The 26,825-nt window shown below is 43.6% G+C and overlaps 1 protein-coding gene across 2 annotated transcripts in view; it reads left to right on the forward strand.

Annotated features, from left to right (window-relative positions):
* RGS11 (regulator of G protein signaling 11) overlaps nucleotides 1-26,441 on the forward strand; it is a 259,340-nt gene extending 232,899 nt beyond the window's left edge. The window contains exons 18-19 of one of the 2 annotated variants that reach the window (XM_082260013.1): nucleotides 15,527-15,681; nucleotides 26,166-26,441. In XM_082260013.1, coding sequence (XP_082116139.1) covers nucleotides 15,527-15,681; nucleotides 26,166-26,283 — 273 coding nt within the window. In that variant the 3' untranslated portion in view covers nucleotides 26,284-26,441. The remainder of the gene's footprint in view (nucleotides 1-15,526; nucleotides 15,682-26,165) is intronic. The other variant, XM_082260014.1, reaches the window with a different exon arrangement.
* Nucleotides 26,442-26,825: the final 384 nt, after the last annotated feature.

Here is a 26,825-nt window from a genome sequence, read left to right on the forward strand (position 1 = left end):
CCTCAGACAGTCCGTCTCCTCATTGAACTTCCTGGAATGACCATATTAGGAGTGCACTTCCTGTGCCTTACAGTTTCCAGGAATAAGGTTTAGCTTCCAGGATAGAGGCAAGACTCCATTAGCCACATGGTTAAAGAAACACAAAAATGCATAACTCCCAGTCTACTGAACAGAACCCCCACATTCAACCCATCCCCAGATAGCCTGGATCTGAGCACTCAACATATCCAAACAGCGCTCAGATGCCACAAACACAGTCAAATCGCCATGGGGTTTACGTTTAGCATGGGCTGATGAGAGGGTCCATAGTCACATTGCAGGAGGCGAGCAACCAGGCTTCTCCAATGCCCAGTGGCGAGATTGGTCTTGTCACATTTCTCCCCTTTTCCAAACAGACTAACAGGGTATCTGACCTTCTGCCGGTCAGTGCCCTTGTTAGTCCAGCAGCCCACCCACAAAACAGAAACAGCAGTACAGCCCACCCAAAATAACTGGTTACTACACCTGGGTAGAAGAGAAATTCGTCCATGTCCAGGTGCCTCACCTTGGCTATGTGGGGGACTGGTAGACTGCCTTGGTGGGTTGCTGAGTGGGCAGAGACCAGCGGTGCTCTGCCCTGTTGCAAGCGCTACCACGGAAGTAGCCTGGTTGGAGCCTGGTTGTTGGAGGGGGAGACCGACTGTCTCCCCTTTAGATACATCAACATACTGCGGTAGGGAGAGACCGACTGTCTCCCTTTTAGATAACCCACCATGCTGCTGTGGGGGAAGACCGACTGTCTCCCCTTTGGCTAAACAGCCCTGTAGCTGTGGGATGGAGACTGGGCTCCCAATTCCCAATGAAATATTCTGCCGCTGTGGGATGGAGACTGGGCTCCCAATTCCCTGCACTTCACTCGGCTGCTGTGGGATGGAGACTGGGCTCCCAATTCCCAACAAATCAAACTGTCCATGGGGAGAGGGGGTAACAAGCTCCTCTCCCAAATATACTTCCAGCCCCTGGGGAGGGAGTCCGACTGTCTCTGCTTCCAATACAGTGTCCTGTTGCTGGGGAAAGGAGACTAGGCTCTGTGTTTCCTGCAGGACACTCTGCTGCTGTGGGATGGAGACTGGGCTCCCAATTCCCAACAAATCAATCTGCTGCTGGGCGACAGGACCGACTGTTTCTGCCCCCTGTAACTCAGCCTGCTGCTGGAGAATGGAGACTGGGCTCCCAATTCCCAATAAATCAGGCTGCCGCTGGGGAATGGAGACTGGGTTCTCCTCTTCCCTTAACTGTACCTGCCGCTGGAGTTCTTCCCAATGTGCTAGCTGGCCCTCTCTCTCTGCCCTGTCTAGCAGAGACATGAACACTGAGTTCCTCACGAACCGCTTGGATCTCTCCAGTGGATTGGGTCCGAATAAGCTCAGCCGTAACCACACCATACGGTCATATTCTTTCAGAGAATATCTGTACTCCACTGCTGGTTCCATCCTGTTGCTTTAAGGGTTGCTGTACTGAGACATGCGTTGCCCCCAACTTGTAAATCCACGGAATGGTGTCTCCTGTAGCTGTCCTTCTGGCTGTGGGAACGATCCCGCCGCTTGCCACCAATTGTAACGGCACCCCGGACACAAAAGGGTTAAAACCGTTTAGGAGATCTTCCCCTTCTAGAGCTACAGGCACTGCTACTTGCAGGACACCAAACTCCCGAACTGGAAACCAAGGAATGATGCAAACAGTGTAGCTGGAACCTTATGAATGCTGCATACAGCTGAATAGGAAAAACCATATGAAGGGTTTACACTCCTAGCAGTCAAACTGGAACAGCATACAATAAATCCCCCCCAATAACGAGACAAAGCTCTGAGTTGAGGGTAAAACAGGAACAACATTTGTTGGAAGAACACAGCACACTTTTATACAGAATTTGGAACATCCTTCCCCCAACAACCGCTTTCCCATTGGTCAATTGCACAGTACCTGCAGTTCCCCATAAGGTCCTCTCCAGCCATGCAAATGAGGGCTTGAAAATGAGTCAGCAGTGATTGGTCAGATAGCTTGACCAGAAGGACTACCATGTGCAAGGGAACAGAAGCCCCCAGGGGGTAATAAATGTACACAATAGCCAGACACAGAACAATGGTTCCCTAACGAGCTCTCAATACACATTACTCTGGGTGTCAATACATCTCTTAGCAGACAGCAGGCAAGTTCATTAGCACAACCGACAATAGGTAAATGGAGAGCCACCTCAGACAGTCCGTCTCGTCTCCTCATTGAACTTCCTGGAATGACCATATTAGGAGTGCACTTCCTGTGCCTTACAGTTTCCAAGAATAAGGTTTAGCTTCCAGGATAGAGGCAAGACTCCATTAGCCACATGGTTAAAGAAACACAAAAAGACACAAAAATGCATAACTCCCAGTCTACTGAACAGAACCCCCACATTCAACCCATCCCCAGATAGCCTGGATCTGAGCGCTCAACATAACCAAACAGCGCTCAGATGCCACAAACACAGTCAAATCGCCATGGGGTTTACGTTTAGCATGGGCTGATGAGAGGGTCCATAGTCACATTGCAGGAGGCGAGCAACCAGGCTTCTCCAATGCCCAGTGGCGAGATTGGTCTCGTCACAGGGAGGAAGAGGAAGAAAGGTGAGTATATTTTCTTCAATAACAAGGTAAGTAAACAAAAAATAAATTGTGATTATCCATTTCTTTTTCAGGTGACACTTAGCAAGCGGATGGCCCAAAGTCGATTTTGAGGCCGGAACTCCGCTTTAAGAAAAAAAAAATTGCAGCAGTTCCTTAATGTAGTGTCTGCATTTCTTCTTTTTTTTTTATTTTAATTTTTTTTTTTTGCCTGGTATGGAAGAACAATGTTGAACAGAACTATAGAACACCTCCTTATCTCCTCATCACCATAACATAGGGGAAAATCTGTTCTGCCGTTCACAGAGGTAGGGCTGATAATATTGCTTGAAATAACACTGCACAGGAGTATTTTTTTGCTCTTATCACACAGATACAACAAAAGGAAGCAAGCTAGAGACATTTATTGTTAACCACTTTCCGGACCGCCCACCGTATATTTCATAGCTGCCGACTGTCTCGTTTTTGACAGGAAAGTCCCGCGAATAGGACCTCTTCCCGGCTAACTTACTGTGCCGGGACTTGTCCCGGCCAGTGGTGGAGCGTTGGGGAAGATGGAGGGGGGAGTCTGACCTTTTTATTTCCTAATGTCTCCCTGTGCTCCAGCGCCATGATCTTCAGGCTCAGGATGGCCGCTGGGCACCCTGTGATTGGGCGAACATGGTGGGGGTTGGCCTCTGTGCCTATCCAGTAGCGTAGCGTGGGTGGCGCATGATTAGGTTTCAGTTTGGAGCCGGGCCCCACCCTCGCAGTATCAGACTGTCACCAGCGCGCACTCAGCACCAGCCTTTTCAGTCGCCTGCTGCTCAGCAGCTATGGTCCCTAGCCTCCTGAGAGCGAGCGACGTAGAGCTACGTCGGTTTGCCCAGGAGCGGCTGCCTGCCTCAGTAGATCTGCCACGGGCGGTCGTAAAGGGGTTAAAAAGACCATATAATCAGATTCAGCTTTTTTATTAAGAATTTTTTTTTTTTTAAAGACACAGAGGAAACACATTCTATTTTTTGGTTGCTTTTTCCTTTATTTTAAGCTCTGCTAAATCGTTTCCTGTAATTCTCTCTATATTGAATAGACCCTATAATCTGATAAGTAGGCGGAGATTATGTGGAGTGGGCGGAGCTTCATGGAAGTGGGTGTGGTAAGTAATTGATAGCTGTGCTGCAAAGTGTCCCTTGAAATTTTTTTCAAATGTTGGCAACTATGCCTTCCCTTCAAGCCTGGGGCTCTTCCCACTGATCCTGGGGCCCTTTACTCTTGTTGCGGGACCCTTTCACAAGTCCTGCAGTGGGCCCCCTTCCTGCCATCTTGGGGCCTCCCCATGGTGGTGGAAGGCCAGGCCCCGGTGGCAAGTGTGACCTTTAGCCATTTACAGTGTCACTGACTATGACTCTGTCCATTCAGAAAAGGAAGGAGCTGGTAAATTACAGATTTACCGACCCCTTCCTGGTTCTCTATTATGACACATCCCCTGCAACAGTCGGCAGGAGAGGGGAGGGAGCACAGTAGGGGGGACCGGGGGAGCACACAGGGGCCCAGAGACAACAGAACACAAGTGAACTGGATAGGAGGAGTGGCAGGGGCAGCATACAGAGGAACCAATCTCTTCCATTTTCCTCCTGCAGCTACAGGAGGAAAAAGGAGGACAGTGATTTCTCTACATGCTGCTCCCGCCACCCCTTCTATCCAGGTGTACAGGGGAGCTGCACAGGCCCCCTGGAGCATGGGGCCCGGTTGCAATTGCAACCCCTGTAGTTACGCCCCTGCCAGAATGCCTTGCATTCTGCTAAAAGAATGCAAAATACTTTTTCTAAATGGAGGAGGTGCTGAATGAGCAACTTCCTGTGATATTCATACTATAGCTGGGACTTTCGGGGGCCAGCAGGGGTGTGCATGCTATTAGAAGCTAAAGTTACAGCAAATGCTGCATCAATCTTAGATAGGGGACACTTTAATTTTCCTGTGTAAACATACAAAATCATTTTTGCCGATACTTCAAGTATAATAATGCTGTGTGCACTCAGAAGCTGGGAGAAAGTATGACAGGACAGCAGCAAAATACAGTAAATGTGGGGAGGCAAGCATAAGCAGGAGGGTCTCTGTTAATTTGCCCTTAAGTGACAGGTCAACTTTAAATGTGAAATCAAGATTCTCCACAAATACTGAAAGTTAAAAATAATAGAAACATCTGCAAATTTTAAAAAAATGATATTAAATAATATATAATTAAACACTATTCAACCTTGGTTGATTATCACAGATTTACTGGCTTGTAGCGTTGACGCCACCTGCTGGCAATACATTTAATATCCTCTTTTTTTTTTTTCCATGAACTTTAGTTTTAGATTACCCAGTAACATGATTCCCTTGTTTAGATATTTATAAGAGCGGATTATTAGCTGTACGGGTCATTGACAGAAATCCTTTTCCTTGTGTTGTTTTTTTAGCCTCTGCAACGGAAACGATTCCCAGGCCTTTAAAGTCCCCAGATTTGATTCTACCAACAAATTAGAAGGCCCTGGGGAGTTTAGCAGACCGGCGTGTTCTGGAGAGATTGTTCCTGTTCCCATATTCAGTGACGATACATTAATACCAACATCAAGAAAAACTAAACTCCTGCAGCTAATCAGGGCCAGCGTGTCCTTAGCTTTGTTTATGCAGAGAAGGAAATACGGTCAGAAAAGAACACTAAAATATTGTCAATTTTTTTTTCTGCTTTAAAATTTGTAGCTTAGATGCTTATGTGAGCCAGTGGTGATCAACATTCTTGGTAGATGTGGCCTTTTATATTACCATAGGGTCTCACATATTAAAAAACAATTGAACATAGTGCTGCTGAAAGCTGCTTGATACTGGGAGCATGGAACAGGAGATGGCTAGAAATTGCGTCAATGCAAAATAGGAGCTGTTGGAGACTGTGGTCACGCTATAGGAGTTGTTAGATACTGTGGCCATGCTATAGACCAGGGTGAGGAAAACCTTCAGAGATCGAGGTATACCTGGACAACATGGAGGGGTGTTTGGGTAGTACCCTTTAAAAATAAAAAAATAAATAAATAACTATCAAGCCCTCAATAAAAACACAACATAGTGTCCTGTGCCCCCCCACCCACAGTACCGTCAAATCGCCCCCCCCCCATAGTAGTGTCCCCCCTACAGTAATGTTCTCTGCTCCCCCATACAGCAGGGGAAGACTGGGCCAGGGGGCAGGGGGGCAATTGCCCCCTGGGCCGCTCTGATGTCCTGTAAAAAGGCTGCACTGCTTCTGCCACAGACATGTCTAAAGAAATCCTGGTAAAGAGAAGTAAAAAGTCTCTGCCACTGACCTACTGAGTGCGGGTTAAAGACAAGGACAGACCACAAGCCTCCATGTCCAGCAGGGATGGTGTAAACTGTGTCTGAGCAGAGGCCGGTTCCATGCCCCACTGGAGACTCTCCTCCCTTGGCCAGCCCCAACAGAGCTGTCCCAGCTCCCCCCAACTGCCCCCTGTTGGCCAGGTTGATTCAGCCGGTGAGTAGAGAGTATCTGGAGCAGAGCTTTAGCCTGGAATGGGGGTCAGGAGGAGGCCGGGAAGAGGGAGAGTGGGAGGAGGGCCAAGTCGCTGCACCATGGGCATCTAGTTTGTACTTGCCCCCTGGGCCAAAAGTTGCCAGTCTGCCCCTGCTATACAGTAGTGTCCTCTGCCTCCTCGTAGCAGTCCTCTACCCCCCTTCACATCACCCCTCCCCCACTGTAGTGTCCCCTGACCCCCGCCTCATAGCAATGTCTTCTGTTCCCCTTCACATCATCCCCCCCACAATAGTGTCACCTGCCCCCCCCACCACAGTAACGCCCTCTGCCTCTCCCCCCCCCCATAGAGTAGTGTCCTTTGCCTCTCCATAGCAAAGACCTGCCCCCCTTTACATCATCCACCACACTGTAGTGTCCTCTGCCTCCCCTAAAGCAGTATTTTCTGCCCCTTTACTTCACCTCCCTGCACTGTAGTGTCCTCTGCCCCCTATGGCAGTGTGCTCTAGCCCCCCCCCCCCCCCAAGCAGTGTCCTCTGCCCCCCCCCCCCCCCCGGTGAAATGTTCTCTACCCTTCGTTTACAAACTCCCCCTACGTAGTATCCTCTGCCCCCCCCCCCCATGTAATGTTCTCTGCCCTTCCTTTACAAACTCCCCCTACGTAGTATCCTCTGCCCCCCCACATCACGCCACCCACCACTATAGTGTCCTCTGCCTCTCATCCTATAGCAGAGGTTGGATTTGACAGCTGCACTCACTTTCACTCTCATTGCGTCAGTACCCCCGCAAGCTTGCCCACCAATCCCTGGCTGTGCTGGATGGATGTTCACACTGATTCATGCCCTGCTAGGCTGTTAGCATATAATGGAGTAATATGGGACAAAGCCCCTATATACGGGGACCGCGGGACAAAGGTTAAAATGTGGGAAAGTCCTATCCAATCCGGGACTGTTGGGAGGAATGGACTAACACTTTTTTCATTTTGTCTAATTTTCCTCCCTTCTCTACTACTAACAACACTTCAAATAAGGCTGTTAGATTACATAGCTGGCTTGTTAGTTGTGGTTCCCTGGCCATTAGTTGTAGCCATTCCCAGACTTCTGAGAGAAGTATTTTTATAGTGTGTCCTTTCTGTCTTAGAACAAGACCCCTGCTGGGGAAAGACTTATAAAATGACAAAAATAACTTCCCCCAGAGAATGCAAACATAGAATCTGGACAGAACTTCAGAAGGCTTTCCATATACTGGAGAGGTATCTTTAGATGATTTAAAACTTTGAGCAAAAATCTATGACCCACATACTGTAAATGCAGGACTTCTATAGGAAATGACGGGGTTCCTCACTAGATGATGTCTCAACCCCCTTTACTAACTGTCGCATCACATCATGCACTTTTCTTTATTCTAACATTTTTAAGAAGCATGGAGTTCACCATATCTGTGAAGGTAATCTGTATTTACAGTACATGTTTGCAGGTAAGTAGTCTAGGTGACTAACTATAGCGCTTGCTTTAAATAATTACAATATATATTATTATAAGTGAGTATAATAAATTTCATAAAATTGGTATTAGTGACAAATATAATAAGTGCATATAATAAACCTTATTCCATATAACATTTATGAGTGTGAAAGTCCAAGATTAAAAAGTCCAACAAATAATGCTGTATAAAGTGAGTCTTTTGTGCAAACAGTGCCAATTTCCAAACGAAAAGTGCAAGTGCTCAGCGTGATGATTGCTCAATCCACTCAGTAGTAATCCATATAGCTATAATGTCACCTTGACAATGGTAAGATTCGATCACTTACCGGATGGCGAGGGTCATGTATGCCTTATAGCACCACGACCAATCGAGCTTGAATAGCCGTCCAGGCTGGAATGGGCTCTCTTTATGGCTTGCTCCAGGTAGATGAGATGGTGGGATCCCCCTCTGTCTCCTCTCCCCTCGTGCCAAAAGAATATAAGGAAAAAAAGGAGCTCCAGATAGTGTAATATCTTCAATATAAGTTTATTCCCGTTTGGGCAAAAATAATATTTACAGAGCTATGTGCAAATAAGCAAAAACGTAGGATAAAAAACCGGGGTTTTACCCGAATGCAGCCCTAATACAGCCGCTTGTGACCGTGTGTTCAGCGCAAGCCGATAGCGTGGAAGCAAGCGGGAGAACTTCCAGCTTGCGTTCCACCTACGTCACACGTCACTATGCTGTGCGTTTCAATCTTACGCGTTTCATCACATCCGGTGACGTCTTCGGAGATCATGCCTATGTATTGCTAATCTAAAGCTAAACTCTAGAAATTATATTTTTTGCATTCTTATGTATCGCTACCCCTAAAGGATCAGCTTAAATATTTGTGCCCAAGTCTCCCACTGATTGAGCCACAGCCAAGCACAGGGTATTTTCACACAGCCAGGTGCACACACTCTTCCGCTCGTTATCTCCGATGACCAGTCCAGGGGATTTGTTTTTGTGTTTTATTTGGAGAACTTGGATAGGAGAAGGGAATTAGCAGGATACTCTTAATTAACTATTCACAAATGAGGAAAACTTTCTCAATAGAGCTGTGTAGCAGATTATCAGTAGGACCGTACAGCAGCTTTACGGAAAAAACAAGTCCCTTTGTAGCAGAAGGAACTCAGTGAACTTTGCCTCTTTAAGACACTAGCCAGTGTCCCCTTTAGCTTACACCCAGCAACTGACTTCTAGCACCAGGAGGGGGATTTAACAGCACAAGTCCCAGGGATCTCCTGTGGGGGGGGGGGGTGTCTGTACTCACAAGGCTATTGAAGCACCAGCAGCAGCCTTCCTCAGTAGTATCAGAAATCAGAAAGGATCTGTGGTCATCCTCCCTCAGTCAGCTCATAGATTTCAGCTTCATTGTTTCAGGCTCTTAGGTTGCCCACCTGAGGCCACATGGCAGCTTGTGCCTAAAGAGGGGTGGACGGCCCCGCCCCACCTGGACCTCTCTCTGTAGAGGAAGACCCAGAGCCCATGTGCTCATCAAATATAAATACAGTCACCCAGAATGCGTAGGGGCACCCCCCCCCCCTTTTAATTGGCTAGGCCTGTATAGATATTTCCACCCACTGTCTAGCACATTCCATAGCTACTAGACCAGTGTGAACTTCAAGACATTATGAGCCACACCAGAGCACACTGAGCAGACTCTGCTAAAAAATCACAGCCTCGCTTAAGCAGACAGCACATAGATTTGCCTTCTGTCTCTCTGTGAAGTTGAGAGACCAAAAACTATATACACTCACTCTAGCACCTACCTAGGAGGGCCCTCCACTTACATTGGACCAGCTTGGCTCAATGGAAGTATGCAGTGAATACAAAGCATTCTCTGATTGGACGAAGTGGAGAGGAGGGTCGTTGACCTGACAACCTCCATCTCATCCAATCAGAGAAAGCCTACTTTTCATTTAACTGATAACCGCGGTCTTCCAGGTGCTATGCGAACGGCTTCACCCGTGCACACTGACTACAGGTGGTTTCTTGCTTGTTTTTTTTCAGTGACATCTACAAGGCAAGTGTAGATTGTGAGGTCCCCGGCCTTCCTCTCCACTTCATCTAATAAGAGAATCCCTTGTATTCACTGAAAAAATACAAGATCTTTTATGAATGATGGTGGTGCAGAGTGAGTGACCCCCCCCCTGTAGTCTGTGTGCAAAGTGGGAAGCTTCTTGCACAGGCATTGAAAGATCGCAGTCCTTTACATGGTGGTGATGCGAGAGGGAAGCCACACACATAGAACCTGAAATATCGCAAATATCACTGTATGTAGTGCAGGCTACTAGAGTGATGTCAAAAAGTGGTCACCTCCTCCACCTTAAGTTGTAAGTTGTGACTGGAAATTCCTTGGCTTTTTTGACATGCGTTTGCCCTTCCAGTGCTCCTTGCTGTTAAGACCAGTTATAGGTGGAGGAGGTGACCACATTTTGGTACTGTTTACATATTGGTCAGGCAACGCACTGACACCTTTGCTGCCATTGTGCAATGTGCTGAGTATTTAGTGTGCCCCGTTAAGGAGGGGTGGGCTCCCTCCAGTCACCTGTCCACCCTATATCCATCAGAATACATGTGCTCCCATTGCGGAGACTCTTTAAAGGTAGAGTTATGGACTGCAGTTAAAAGGGTGCCTTGCTGGGGCCTGCAGCTTACTCATGTATTTGCAAATGTGTGCAAATAAACCCCTGTTTTTAATGCATACTTTTCGACAGGTAATTTGGTTGATCGCAGGCTGGTTGGTAAGTTGTGACTGGAAATTCCTTGGCTTTTTTGACATACTACAGGGATCCTCAAACTACGGCCCTCCAGCTGTTGCGGAACTACACTTCCCATGAGGCATTGTAAAACTCTGACATTCACAGCCATGACTAGGCATGATGGGAATTGTAGTTCCTGAACAACTGGAGGGCCATAGTTTGAAGACCCCTGTACTAAAAGTGATTTACAGCATCCCCAACAGCCCTTGGGATTTAAGATATTCATACTTATACAGTATCAAACCAAGCTGGCCATATGTACTGTAGGTATGCAAAAAATAAAGTCCAGCTTTAAAAAATAGTTTTACCTTTGAATTGCATTTTTATATTTAAGATTTCTTCCAGAATAGAGTTAGACTTTCTTGTTGGATTACAGAGGTACTATATTGTCTTTCTTTTTAGATCACATTACTCAAACTGTTCTTATCATTAGATTTTTTTATTTAATTGCAGCTTGAAGACTTCCCTCTGTCTTAGCAGTGGCTATTACCATCAACACCAGGGGATGAAAATTCTGAAATAAGTCACATCCTAATAGATTTTTCCCTAGACCCACTAGACTAGAGTAATAATACATTTTACTGCCCATTTGGCAATCATACTCATATAGCTTACCTGTACTTAAGGCTAGATTTAGACCTTTGGGGGCCCGGGGCAATTCAGGTTCTGGGGGCCCCTGATACACAGATTTGGTTTACGTTCTCAATGACAGTCACACATTTTTAAAATGCATGACACAACGTCATTCTGAGGTCATTCATGCACACACACAATCATACATAAAGCACCCAGCTTTAAATTCATTTTTTAAAACAATGCAATATAACAGTCCAGAGTAATAACTTTTACAGATGATGGCCAGCAAAATATTACTTCCCAAGATAAATTTAATTAAAAAAAAGATTTTTTATTATGATATATTTTATACTATTGTATTGTTTTTAAATTTCATATCATTTTTATATGTTGTTTTATATAATTTTTGTATAGAGGTGGACCCTTCTGTATGAGGGCCCAGGGCAGTTTTTCCCCTTTTGCCCCCTTATAATTTAGGCACTGCCAGTACTATTAGAGCTGCAAGCATGTTCCTGGAACACAGCTCAACCTTCCCTGAAGTCATAGATAATGCTGCTGCTTGCATTAACCACTTGCCGACTGAGTACGGTAGTACTACTGCGGCAAAGTGGTTCGTTATCGTCTGACGACGTAGTATTAACGTCGTCAGACACTCCCCCTTCTGGGCGGCGCTTGCACGCCGCCGGAGGCTTGCTCCCGCTGTTTTCATTCACAGCGGGAGTCGAGCCAGGGGAGGAGCAGCGGCGTGTAAACACAGCGGGCGGATCTCCATAGTGACAGGGAGTGACAGATCGGACTGTTCAGCATAGCTGGACATCCGATCTGTCCATGACTCACTCAGTCACCTCCCCCCCCTACACGTCAGTAAGCACCAGGCATACATTAACCCCTCCCTCTCCAATAAAATTAACCCCTTCCCTGCCAGTGTCATTTTTACAGTAACAGTGCATATATATAGCACTGATTACTGCAGTAATGTCACTGGTACCCCCAAAAGTGTCAAAAATGTCAGTCAAGGGTCCGATCTGTCCGCCGCAATGTCGCAGTCCCACAAAAAAAATCGCAGATCGCCGCCATTACGCGTTAAAAAAAAAAAACACCAAAAATCTTTCCCTTTGTTAGTAAACGCAATAACTTTTGCGCAAACCAATCAAAATACGCTTATTGCGATTTTTTTTTACCAAACATAGGTAGCAGAAAACAAATTGGCCAAAAATTTTTTAAAAAATTGGTTTTTACATCTTTTTTGGGGGGAATTTCATATAAAAAATTTTTTTTTCAAAATAAACGCTCTTTTTTTGTTTATAGCGCAAAAAGTAAAAATCGCACAGGTGATCAAATACCACCAAAAGAAAGCTCTGTTTGTGGGAAAAAAAGGACGTAAATTTAGTTTGGGTACGGCGTCGCACGACCGCGCAATTGTCAGTTGAAGTCGCACAGCGCCGAATCGCAAAAAGTGGCCTGGACGGAAGACAGCAAAATCATCCGGTGGTAAAGTGGTTAAAATGGCATCATCTCTGTCTTCCCTATTTCTGTAAGCATGTTCCCAGTGTTATAGAACAGAGCCTGACTGGCACAGTCCCTGCTCTCATTCTGACTCTTTATGCACAGGGGATTATGGGAAGCTAATGTAAAACAAATTTCAGGTACTTGCACTGTAATTAAAAATACTTTTAGTTTTGATCTGGTAAAGTGTAACTAAAGGCAAAACTTTTTTTTTAGATCGAGAAAGGGAGAATTATAACCCCTGTTAAGTTTTTTTTTTTTTTTTGCCATATGTGTCTCAAAGGGAAGAATTCCCTCAATTTCCTGTCCCATAGTCAAAACAGGTAGTGAGAGGAAATCCCTCAAAAGTGAGGGAATCCCAAGGTCACCACCAGAACTAGTGCCCTCATTGGAAGATTTCCCCTCTATTCCTGTTCTGATGTTAACTCCAAAATTTGGGATTTTCTTTCACTTTTGGTGATAATGGTAAACAGGACATATAGAGAGGGTGAATCTCCCTAACGGGGGGCAGAGACAGCAATAAATACCTGACAGATGTCCTAATCCCTCTTCACTCTATCCACAACAACAAAAATTGCCTTTACTTTACACTTTAAACCACACCTTAAGGCTCGGTTTCCACTAGTGCGACTTGCAGTGCGACTTGACACATGTCAAGTCGCACAGCAAGTCAAAACCCATTGTTTTCAATGGGGCCCGTTTCCACTGCCGCGGCTTCAGTTGCGGCGACTTCAAAAGTAGATCTTGCACTACTTTTGAGCCACCTTCAGTGCGACTTCCCTCTATATATGAGGGACAAGTCTCACTGAAGCCGCAGTTCACTTTCGCTACGAAGTCGTGCTAGAAGTAGCACGACTTCGTAGCCGCACTAGTGGAAACCGAGGCTAAAGGAGTTGTAAGGTCAGGATAAAAAGCCTTCTGTGTGCTGCAGCCCCCCTTAGCACCCCTAATACTTACCTGAGCCCCATCTCTGTCCAGCGATGTCCACAAGTCCCTCGTCCTTCCTGGGAGGCTCCCTCCTGATTGGCTGAAATACAGCCGCGGCGCCAGTGGCTGCCACGGCTGTCAATCAAAGTCAGTGAGCAAATCAGGAGAGAGAGGGGGCCGGGCCGAATGGTAACTCCGTGTCTGAATGGACATATGGAGCTGCAGCATGGCTCGGGTGCCCCCAAAGCAAGCTGCTTGCTGTGGGGGCAATTAATAGGAGGGTGAAGCCAGAAGCACAGGAGAGGGACCCAAGAAGAGGAGGATCAAGGCTGCCCGGTGAAAAACCAACTGCACAGAGGAGGTAAGTATGTTTGTTTTTAAAAAAAAAAAAAAAGACTTTACCATAACTTTAAAGTGGTTGTAAATGATCACCTTGTAAAACAACCCACTTAGTTTATCCACTTGCCAACCGCCCCACGCAGATTTACTGTGGCAGGGCGGCTCGGCTGTGCAGAATCATGTAGATCTACGTGATTATGTGCACGCAGTTTCAGCTGAGCGGCTCTCGCTGCTGTCTCCCTCCTCATTGGTAAGATTGATAGCAGCAGCCATTGGCTCCCACTGCTTACAATCAAATGCCAGGATGCAGACTGGGTGGCTCTGGAGCGAGCACGCAAGGGTGCCCCCAGGGAAAGTAGTTTTCCCTGGAGGCACTGGCCAAAGAGGAGAGGCCTGGAGCGCCTGCGGTGACCCCAGAAAGGGAGGATCAGGGCTGCTCTGTGCAAAACCATTGCACAGAGCAGGTAACAATGACGTTTGTTATTTTGGTTTAAAAAAAAACAGAAGGCTTATAATCACTTTAATTATATAATTTTAAATCTACCCATTCTATCAATTTTTTTTTTTTTTTATTCATTTTTTTTTTTCCTTATCATATCTAAAATATTACAATCTCTGCTTGATGTTTATCTGTAATTTTAAATTGTAGAACTATAATGCTAGTTGGAAAGAGAGAATTTGTTGTTTTTCTTCTGTTGATCATTTTGGCAATCTGAAAAATGCTCTTTTTTTCTTCTAATAAAAAATGAAATGAATGAAAAAAATCTAAAGTTAATCAATCCAACAGGCTTTGCTGAAGCAGTCATTTTTTTTTTCTTTACTGAAATGCAAAACTAAAATCTGTGGCTGATAACTAATTAATGTTAAAAAAATGATAATTAAAAAAAAAAAAAAGAATCTCAGATCCAACTGACAGCGTACTTCAGATTGGAGATAAAAAAATGAAATAAAAAACAGTGGTGTATCTCACAGTCAATCGATTCCTTTTTCATCATTCAGTGATGTGAAGGTGACCTTTTTTTGTGCTCTAAATTGGGAATTTAGCATATCAATTAGCCAGGAGTTAGTGGCTTGGAATGTGTCTTCCTGACAGTGTTAATTTCGTCGACTAAAACCGACTAAAACGTTTTCGTCGACTAACATAATTCAGATGACTAAAATACGACTAAAACTAAAATGGCATTTTAGTCTTAAGACTAAAATACGACTAAAACTAAAAGGGCATTTTAGTCAAAAGACTTAACTAAAACTAAATGAAAATTTAGATTTTGAATATTAGATTTTCCACTCCAGGACCAGCAGTAGTATATAATATGTTTGGAAATTGTAGAGAAATGCTTAAATAATGCATTACAAATTACAATTGAACTACACCCATTCGATTATAGATGACTAAAATGAGCTTTAGTCGACTAAAATGTAAGACATTTAGTCGACTAAAATATATTGGAGTTTTAGTCGACTAAATACGACTAAAACTAAAACACTTGCAGAAGACTAAAATGGGACTAAAACTAAAATGCCATTTTAGTCCTAAGACTAAGACTAAAACTAAATTGAAATTTGCTGCCAAAATTAACACTGCTTCCTGATGCCATATCATGTACTGGAACCTGGTGCTCCAGGTGACCAGAAATATTTAAGCTGCTGTTTTCTTGAAGAAAAAAAAGTTTGTGTCTGGTTGATGTTGATAACTCCAGTGTGTGTGTTTTTGCGTATGTCCTCACCTTTACCATTGTCACTTGTGTTTTCCTATCTCATTTGCACAGCTGTCCCCGCTAAGCAGTCCCTTGGCTAAGTTACCTGGAAATCCATTGCCTGCTTGTCCCGAAGAAGGACAGTCCTTGCACGGTGCCTCCTCTTCCTCTGCTCACCCGGAAGCTCCTTCCACCTTCCCACCTCCCTCCGCGAATGGCTCTGAGAGGTGTAATCTCTGTCACTTGTCTTTGTTTTCTTAGATTAATTAATAATAACAATAATAATAATTAATATGGTACAGCCAAGTCATACTCATATATACTGTAACAGTTTCTGGAAGCTCATGCTATCCTATTCTAAAAGTAGCAAATTAATTAATATTTATGCCAACCAAAACCCTATATTTAGTTTTGGATTAGGTTGGAAAAGGGTTAGAGCCACTGTGAGGATTTTTCTGTCATCCCCATAGGGAGATTTGAACTTTCTGTCAGGATTATTCTTTGTCCTGGTGTCACAGGGGCAGAATGTGGGGGACAATCTCCCCATTGGGCTCACAGGCAGAAGTGAAAACTTGAAAGAACGTCTACTTAATCTACACTATATTACCAAAAGTATTGGGGCGCCTGCCTTTACACGCACATGAACTTTAATGGCATCCCAGTCTTAGTCCATAGGGTTCAATATTGAGTTGGCACACCCTTTGCAGCTATAACAGCTTCAACTCTTCTGGGAAGGCTGTCCACAAGGTTTGGGAGTGGGTCAATGGGAATGTTTGACCATTCCTCCAGAAGCCCATATGTGAGGACAGGCCTGGCTCGCAGTCTCCAATCTAATTCATTCCAAAAGGTGTTCTAACGGCCAGTCAAGTTCCTCCACCCCAAACTCGTTCATCCATGTCTTTATGGACCTTGCTTTGTGCACTGGTGCGCAGTCATGTTGGAACAGGAAGGGGCCATCCCCAAACTGTTCCCATAAAGTTGGGAGCATAAAATTGTCCAAATTGTTCTGGTATGCTGACGCCTTAAGAGTTTCCCCTTCACTGGAACTAAGGGGGCCAAGCCCAACCCCTGAAAAACAATAGAAAGCATTAAGATAAAAAACCTTCTGACTTTACAACTCCTTTAATCTATCCACATTTTTTAAAAATTGGGGGTGGGGATATGAAATGTTAATCTTTCCAAACTGTAATAATTGGGGTGTTTAGACTTTGAAATGTTAATGTATTCAAAATGTAAACCAACGGAGGGGGTTAGGTTTTGAAATGTTAATCTACCCAAGAATAAAACATTTCGGGGAGGGGGGGTCTTTGAAATGTTTATTTGTGCAATTTTTTTTTAAAAGGAGTGGATTTGGCTTTCAAATGTTAATGTATAAAGCTTTTTAAAAATGTGGAGGGGGGATTAGGCTCTAAAGGGTAATCTATCCAAATGTAAAACACTTGGGGGAAATTAGGCTTTAAAATTTTAATCTGTCCACACTAAAATATTGGGAGTAATTTGGCTTTGAAACATTAATCTATCCAAAATTTAGTAATTGGGGGTGATTAGGCTTTGAAATGTTAATCTATCCAAAATGTTACCATGTGGGTAGATTAGGCTTTAACATTTTAAAACATTAAAAATAATTTTAAAAATAGGAGGGGATATTAATGTTAATCTACCCACATTTTTAATTGGGCTTTGAAATAATAATCTATCCAAAAAATTAAAAAGTAGGATAAAATTAGGCTTTGCAATGCTATTCTATTTTATGTATTTTATTTATTGTATTGTATTGGCTGTGAGGATATCCAGAACATTTAAAACAGTATGATCTATAACAGCTTTTTATCGTCTTAGATGTAAAACAGGAATTAAAAAAATTGTTGGTATTTTATTTAGATTTAGATCAGAATCTCCAGTCTAGACATCTGCAGTGCAAAATTCAGGTGAAACCTGGTATCTGAAAGATTTTGAGAGCTCTATTATATCTTAAAGCTAAATTCTAGGCAAAATACACCAAATACTTCAATAATGCATTTATTAGGTCATCATAAAATATATTTTTAAATGGAGCTGGTGTAAGTATCAGAATTTGACTTGACATCTGCAGCCTGTAATACCATTCCTGTAGAGCTTATGCCCTGTACACACTATCAGATTATCTGCAGACTTTTGTCTTCAGATTTACCTTTTCTATGTAGTGCAAGGGCTGGCTGGATTGCATACAAATTGAAAGTGTTTAGGTTTGACCTCATATTATATGGTTTTGGTAAGTCTGCAGACAAAAGTCTTCAGATAATCTGATAGTGTGTACAGGGCATTAGACTGAGAGAGGGAGAGTCAGAACTGGGAGCCAATTGGGTGTGCTACATGTATATGTGATGACAATAGTCATGCTGAAAGAAGAAGAGAGAATAGTGATGAGCTCATCAGTATTCAGCTGCTCCCTTACTGTCCAATCACAGTCCAGGGGTGAGGTGGTGACCAAGCTGTATTGCTTCAATGCAGTAGAATTTTTATTTCTGCTAGTAATTAGGAGAGAGGGGATGGTTAGTTCAGATCTGATCAGAAGATCTTTATTGATCCCAAATGGAAGAAGAAAAGGGATTGGGGGGGGGGGGGGGCGTCATAGTAATTCCCAGTATACTCCAATAACACCCATATAAGGCCAACTCCATTTTTGCATTGACACTGGTGAGTTAGATAGGTCTCCTATGTGAATGAGGCCGGGTGCTGTGATTTTTTCAGAAAGCTATGTACAGCACCCTGCTGAACCCTTCCACCAGCCACAATCTGCCTGCACTGCATAGAGAAATACAAAGTCTAAAATAAGGTATGTAATAAAAATAGAAAAGTTTTATTTAAAAAAAAAATGTTATTAGCATGTTGATGAGGGGGAAAAGAAGGAAGCAGGAGATTCAAAATATAAACTTAAAAGTAGGTGAAGCAAAGTAGACCACCTTACATCTGAAGACATTTTTAAGCTCTGACCCATTTTCTGAAGACTTTTTTTCCTTTTTAAATAAATCTCTTTTTATATGAATGCACAGACTGTATAACCCCCCCCCCCCCCCCCCCCACCTCCAAAGTAATACTTCACTTAATGCCCTTGGAAAGATGTCTTATTTCACTCAATGTTATTTAATATCACAGGCCCTACATACATACATCTCTGCACGGAGCTTACTGCTCCCCCCCTCCACTACTTCGCGCTTTAGTCCCATCTCTTCATAATAAAATCACTTCCGCCAACTGAGCATTTTACTATAGAGGAAAAGATAAAAAGCTGCAGGCCAGCTTTAGATTATTTAAAAACCATCTGTGATCTTCTTATAAGTTACATAACATCTATTATCCATGGGAGATGGCAAGAGAGGGCTTGTGTTCAGTCTACATTATTCAGTATTGTTTGAAGAAGATGGTATTGTATAACATTTAAAAACAGTCAACTGTAACAATTTCACTAAGCTAATACTCCGTAAAAAAGCTACATAAAAACAAATTATATCTTTATTTAATAAAAAAAACACACACACAATAATCAAACAACAAAGCTTCCTATTTTAGTTTGCTGTTCTCCTATGACTTTAGCAGTCTGCTCCATGTGCTTCTTTTTTTTAAACCTCCCTGGTCTGTAAAGCCTCTCCGAGTATCAGTCACAGTTGAGTAACCATGCTCTCAGGATTCCTGCACAAACACTGTACAATTTGTTGTATATCAGACAAACCATTTACAATACATGCCTATAAGAGCTTGGTGCAAAGGTCAGGGAACAAACAGATGGCCAGGCTACATTACCAGACACAGTTGAGCAGCAAGTAATGAGGCTCTCAGGGTTCCTGCACACTCACTCTTGGGTGCGCTTGTTGGCGGAGAGAAAAACCCTCATGTGTCAGAGGTTCCCTTTGGCCATGCTCGTGCGTGCTGAAATAAAAAAAACACCTGACTTGTCAGAGGGTTCCTTGGGAGTATGGAGTGATGGTCATGGAAGGGTCAAAATCAGGAGAAGTATTAACCACTTTAATACAGGGCACTTCCCTCCCTTCCTGCCCAGGCCAATTTTCCCCTTTTAGCGCTGTTGCATTTTGAATGACAATTGCGCGGTCATGCAACACTGTACCTACACCAAATTTATGTAATTTTCCCCCCACAAATAGAGCTTTCTTTTGGTGGTATTTGATCACCTGTGGGTTTTTTCCTTTTTGCTAAACAAATAAAAAAATACCGAAAAATTTGAAAAAAAAAAATGTTTTTGTTTATGTTATACAATTTTGTAAATACGTTTTTTCCTGTACTGATGAGCACTGATGAGACTGCACTGACAGGCACTGATGAGGAGGCACTGATGGGGTGGCACTGATAGGCGGCACTGATAGGTAGCACAGATATGCAGCATTGCTGGGCACTGATAGGTGGCATTGATGGACACTGATAGGTGGCACTGATAGGTGACACTGATAGGCGGCACTGGTGGGCACTGATGGGCACTGATGGAGCGGCACTGATCGGCACTGACGGTCGGCACTGATGGGCACTAATGGGCACTGATAGGCGGCACTGGTGGGCAATAATGGGCACTGGTGGGCGACACTAAAGGATGGCAATGATGGGCACTTGTGGGCAGCACTGATAGGGAGGACACTGGCGGGCAGCACTGATGGGGAGGGCAATGGGGGGCTCCCTGAGCCCTGATTGCCATCCCTGGTGGCCATAGTGGGCATCCCTGGGGTCATAGTGGGCATCCCTGGTGGATCTAGTGGCATCCCCCCCCCCGAGGGTCTGCACTGGTAATCAATGATCTGATTACCAGTGCCGACCCCCCCCCCCCTGTCAGGGGAGCCGCCGATCGGCGCTCCTTTACTCGTGCCTGTCAGGCACGAACTGAGGAAAGCCGATCAACGGCTCTTCCTATTTACTATGTGACCAGCCGTGATTGGACACGGCTGATCACATGGTAAAGAGCTACGTCAGTAGTCTCTTTACCGAGATCGGAGATGCAGGGTGTCAGACTGACACCTCGCATCACCGATCACCCAGAGCTGTGTTATCCTGCCGCCGTCATATGACGTCCGGTCAGGATAACACAACCACATTCCCGCCGTCATTCTGTTATAGGGCCGGCGGGAAGTGGTTAAATAGACATTTGTTGATAACTCCAAAGACCCATTTCTTGGTTAACACTCCACTTCCTCAGTTAATGTGGTGTTTAACAAAGGTTCAGTGCCTTCTGATTGCTTAGCAATCCTCAGCACATGGGGGGTTTGACCTCGCGCTTATGGTAAATAGTGAATAAATAATTATAAATGGTGTGATAATAAATATACGGTTGTAGCTGCTGCTTAAAGATAAAGTGCTAGTGCCTTTAAAGTGAAAAATGAACAACAGGTGATCAGCGCTGCTACCTTAATGCAAAATTCCCAAAAAAGAATATAAATTCACATAAGTGTATATGGTATATGTGCCAAGTAATCAATGTTAGTCCAATAATTAACGACAATCAGTGGATGATACAACTCAAATCCTTGTGCAATGGGGAATGAATAATATGCTTAATAAATAGATATAAAAATATAAAAAATATAAAGAGTCCTTAGGTGCATATATCAAAACAATCCTTATATGCAAATAACCAAAGTGCTGTAGTGCTCCACTTTCTTGAATTAAAGTGCTGGTGCTCCCCCTTGTGGTTCCCTACTTACCACTGCCAGATGGATAACCAGCGTTGCATATATTCTCTTGGTGTATGTCCTGAGATCCTAATACTTTTCAATATTTTTATTGAATAATTTTGCATACAACAGGGAACAAACATACAAAGACATTATTGTAGAAAATGCCACGTTACAAAGTAGTAGTGTATAACAACAACAACAAATGCCAAAACGTAAATCGGAACCAAGAGCATAAAACAATATTAGAGTTTTCAACAGGATGGAACATACTAATGACTTTGTGACCACGTTGACCAGTCTTTGTGGAACTTTGGACCACGAAGAAGTGAAAATGCGTAAGCCTTTTCCAGGGAGTATTGAGAGTTAACCTGTTTAACGACCTCCAGATGGGAGGGAACAATAGATTGTTTCCAATAACGAGCAATAACGGTGTCCTGAGATCCTAATAGGAGCAGCCTTTTGGATAGCAATATTGGGAGAAATCCTTTATATCAGTAATTCATAGATCCAGGGTGCCCTCCAGTCTATTAGCCTCAATCTTCTCTGGGTTCAGATGCTGATCTTCCCTGCACAGAGTCTTTAAAGTGATATAGATATATACATATTTTTTAAAACATATATATATCTTCTGGGGTCCCCCACCGACGCTTCTGGCTCCTCTTGCCTTCAGAGTGCCCCTCCTCCAATGAAGCGGATAGCCGCACTCCACCTCGCGCTCTTCCGCACTTTCCCAGGGAAAGTTTTCCCTTTAGGAAAAGCGTGGGAGAGCGTGAGGTGGAGTGCGGCTATCTGCTTCATTGGAGGAGGGGCACTCTGAAGGCAAGAGGAGCCAGAAGCGTCGGTGGGGGACCCCATAAGATATATACATGTTTTAAAAAAAAAAAATAATAATATATATATATATATATATTTATATCTATATCACTTTAAAGATTCTGTGCAGGGAAGATCAGCATCTTAACCCAGAGAAGATTGAGGCTAATAGACTGGAGGGCACCCTGGATCTATGAATTACTGATATAAAGGATTTCTCCCAATATTGCTATCCAAAAGGCTGCTACTATTAGGATCTCGGGACATACAACAAGAGATTATATGCAACGCTGGTTATCCATCTGCCAGTGGTAAGTAGGGAACCACAAGGGGGAGCACCAGAACTTTCAATCAAGAAAGTGGAGCACTACAGCACTTTGGTTATTTGAACATAAGGAATGTTTTGATATATGCACCTAAGGACTCTTTAATTTTTTTATATTTTCATATCTATTTATTAAGCATATTATTCAATCACCATTGCACAAGGATTTGAGTTGTATCATCCACTGATTGTCGTTGATTATTGGACTAACATTGATTACTTGGCACATATACCATATACACTTATGTGAATTTATATTCTATTTTGGGAATTTTGCATTAAGGTAGCAGAGCTGATCACCTGTTACTTTTTTAATCCTCAGCACATCTCTAACCGTTTAGGACAAAGGTCAGGGGACATAATGGTCAGGTTACATTACCAGACACAGTTGATCAGCAAGTAAGCAGGCTCCCAGGATTCCTGCACAATTACTATTGGTTGTGCACTGGTTCCTTTTAGTCTGACATATCAATTACATGCCCCTGCCTAAGGGTTTAAAGCAAAGGTCAAGGGACATATGTGGCAAGACTAGCATTACCAGACAAATTTGGGTAGGAGGTAATCAGGCTCTCCGAATTCCTGCAAAATCACTCTTATTTATGCACTGTCCTTTGAGTCTTACATGTCAGTTACATGCCTGTGCCTAACAGTTCAAAACAAAGATCAAGGGACTTAGATGGCCAGGTTACATTATCAGACACAGTTGAGCAGCTGGTAACAAGGCTCCCAGGATTCCTGCACACTCACTATTATTTGTGCTCGTTGGTGGTGAGAAAACAACCCTTGGGGAAGGGGTGTCAATTTCATTGCAGGCCACATCAGCAGTATGATTGCCCTCAAAGGGCAACAAAGGGCCCTCAAAGGGCACAATAGGATGCGCTACGTACAGAGCACAGGGTTCAGTATTATGCTATGTACAGAGTGCAGGATTCAGGAATATGCTACGCACAGAGTGCAGCAGTCAGGAGTTTGTTACGTATAAAGTGCAGAGTTCTGGAATACGCTACGTACATGGTGCAGGGGTCAGGATTTTGTTATGTGTAGAGTTCAGAGGTCAGGCATTCGTTACGTACAGAGTGCAGAGTTCAGTAGTGCATTATGTACAGCGTGCAGTTCCAGGGGTGCTCTATGTACAGAGTTCAGAATTATGCTACATACAGAGTGCAGGGTTAGGGGGTGCACTATGTACAGAGTGCAGAGTTCATGGTTGCGCTGTGTACAGAGTGTGCAGGGTTTAGGGGTGCACTGTGCACAGTTTGCAACACCAACATCCCCCGCACCTACCTGGCCCGGCTCTAGTAATTCCCTATGTAGGCAGTTCTAATACTGCACTGTGTGGCTGTCTCTACTACCCATGTATTTGGCTCTGTTATACCTTCCTGTGTAGATGGCTCTGTCTCGCCTTGCAGGGAGATCCTTCTGACTTTCACATTCTGGAGAGATGTCCCTGCAATGCCCCGCTGTGAGGAATCTGTTACATCCAGAAGATGCTGAAAGCAAAGCTTCCCCATGTAAACACAGAAGGCTTCTGTGTTTACAAGTCTCAGCTGCAAGCAGGAGCAGAGGGTGAGAGCTGGAGGGAGTTCCGCTATGTTTTGGCTGCGAGGCTGGCTGGGAGGGCCACATGACAAGGATTCGGCCTGTAGGCCTTGTGTTTGACATATGTGCCTTAGGGAGTTATGCGGCAGAGGTGCCCTTGGTAGTATGGAGTGGTCAGAGTCATTAGAAATATTGATTAGATATTTGTTGGTAACATCAAAGACAGTCATAGCTAATATGCCACTTCATCAGCTAATGTGGTATTTAGTGCCTCCTGATGGCTTAGCAATCCCCGCCTAACAGTTTAAAACAAAAGTCAGGGGACATAGATGGCCAGGCTAACATTACCAGACTTACGTAAGCAGCAAGTAACCAGGCTCTTAGGATTCCTGCACAATCACTCTTTGCGTCTGACATATTAATTGCATTTCCATGCCTAACAATTTAAGAAAAAAAGTCATGGGACATCAGTGACCAAGTATCATTACCAGACACAGTTGAGAAGTGTAACGGATCCTATAGTCTCAATGAGAGAGATCTGTGCAGATTCTCCCGAAATCCCAGTGAAAATACCATCAAGAAGTGAAAATAGCTCCCAATCCCCCAAGTCCAGACTTCATGAAGGGGTAAAACAAACTGTTTATTGAACAGACACACACTCAATTTATACACACATGAGCACATCCCCCTTCCATATCAAATTACTACATACAGGTCAGGGGTTGAATGACCACACCATCCCATGCAGATGAAATTGTATACGAGAACTGAACTAATTATCTAGCCCTCTGAACAGAAGCAATGGGAGTTCATTAACATTTCTAAGGAATAACGACCATAAACTGTTAACAGATGACAATGACTCAATCAACCTGAGCCAATTAACTGGAAGACGGCCATCCTCGAGCTCATGAAATACAATACACATTATCAAACAGAGGGGTAAATCAGCATATCCAATGATGTCTGGAAGACAAAGGGTTGAGCTGATGACATTAGCATCTGTCACAAGAAGTACACATCTAAGCATGGCAACTTGGGACCAAATCTTCCCACCTCTGGAGAGACATTGTTGACAACTATCCCTCTCCCTTACAGGCAAAACGTCAATTTTGTCACATACAAAACTTCAATTTTGTCACAAGCAGCAAGTAGCCAGGCTCACAGGATTTCTGCCCAATCATTATTGGTTGTGCACTGTTTTTTTTTTATTCTGACATATCAATTACATACTCGTGCCTAATGGTTTAAAACAAAGGTCAGTGGACATGGGTGGCCAGGGTACATTACAAGAAACAATTGAACAGCAAAGAACCAGGCTCTCAGGATTCCTGCACTCTCATCATTGGTTGTGCTTGGGGTGGAGAGAAAAGAACCCTCAGGGGATCATGCGACAGAGGCACCCTTAATAGAGTGGAGTAATGGACAAAATCTGCAGGTTTTCACAAGTATAATGGATCATAATAATAATAACAACAATGTACAACTTGATATTTTACCCCTTTTGCTACAATATCAGATATTTTAAAAAGTTTAATCTGTATTTAAACATAACTTTATCAAATTTACCAACATAGAGCTTTTTATTATGGTTTCAGTCATCCTGAAAGTGCTGTTGTAGTTACAATAGGAGTCTAGTGTGCTGAGTCCCCCATTGGTGTTCTTTACCTTTCTGTTAGTGGTGCTCTGGTGGATTCTGTTAGTGGTGCTCAGGGAGTTTTCTGGATGTTCCCATTAACCATTCTCCATAATATAAAATAAATATACTTTTAGCAGAGAGAGTAAGAGCCTCTCCTAATTGGCACAACAGATGTGCAGACCCAGAAACTTAGCGCAGAAATCTCACTAGTAGGATCCCAGAGACATTACACCAAAAGTTGGTGGACACCTGACCATTATATGAGCTACATCTCATTCCAAAAATTATAAAACTATAGGAATTATTATGAAGTGCCTCAACTTAAGTTTTAACGTTAATGTAACAGCCTCCACTGCTTTGCGAAGGCTGTCCACAAGATTTTGGAATGTGTCTGTGGGCATTTATGCCCATTCACCCAGAAGAGCATTTGGGAGGTGAGGTACTGATGTGAGAAGACCTGGCTTGCAAATGCTGTTCTAATTTCTCCTACAGTTCAGTAGGTGAACTTTTCTCTACACTAAACTTATCAAACCATGTCTTTATGGAGCTATCTTTGTACACAGGGGTACAGTCATGCTGGAACAAAAATTGTCTTTCTGCAGACTTTTACCACAAGGTTGAAGGAGCACAATTGTCTAAAATGTCAATTTAGAGGCATGTGCACATACTTTTAGTAATATACTGTATAAGGGATATCAATTTAGGATGAACTTACCAGCTCTCTCGTTTGCTTTAACACAGGAATGAAATCCCCCTTGAATGCCAAATATACATCGTAGACAAAGCCTTTGATGCACAAGAGGACCTGCAAAAACCACAGGCAGACACGGAAAGCCTAGAATCTTCCACCGTGTTTTGATGGCAAGACTGCTGTCTCTCCCCCTTTTCTCGTCCACCTCTGGGTCAGGTGCCTTTATAACAGAGAAGTATGTAAGATTTTGGACTTTAAAGGCTTCATTTATAAAGGCTTAAGCGGAGAAGCGTGAAGCTTGACAAACACACAGATTCCAGTTTTCATTTTTCCACCGCAGGTTGAAAGATAAATGCAGAAACATGAATGGTTATAGGCAATATTACAGTCTTCCTTTTCCCCAGTTTTATATAAATATAAGTAACCTGTGCCTCCTTAGCTGTCGGAGGAGTCTCACCATTCCTTCCCAGCTCATGTGTATTGTAAGTCAGGACAAGTTATATCTATAATGGTATACAATGTGTATGTGCTGTGCTGTAACCAGAGCACCAATACAGAGCTAGTTTGGATCATTCCAACCAAGCAGTACATAGATACATGATTCCTTAGTGGATAAGCACAACTAACTCCCAGAGGTATACAAGCATAGATAGTGATACTGAGGCCCAGTAATCATTTCAGCAATTAAAAACACTATGGAGAGTGTGAGG

The sequence above is a fragment of the Pelophylax lessonae genome, assembly GCF_965119305.1.
Source record: "Pelophylax lessonae genome assembly, chromosome: 6".
NCBI classification, from domain to species: Eukaryota; Metazoa; Chordata; class Amphibia; order Anura; family Ranidae; genus Pelophylax; species Pelophylax lessonae.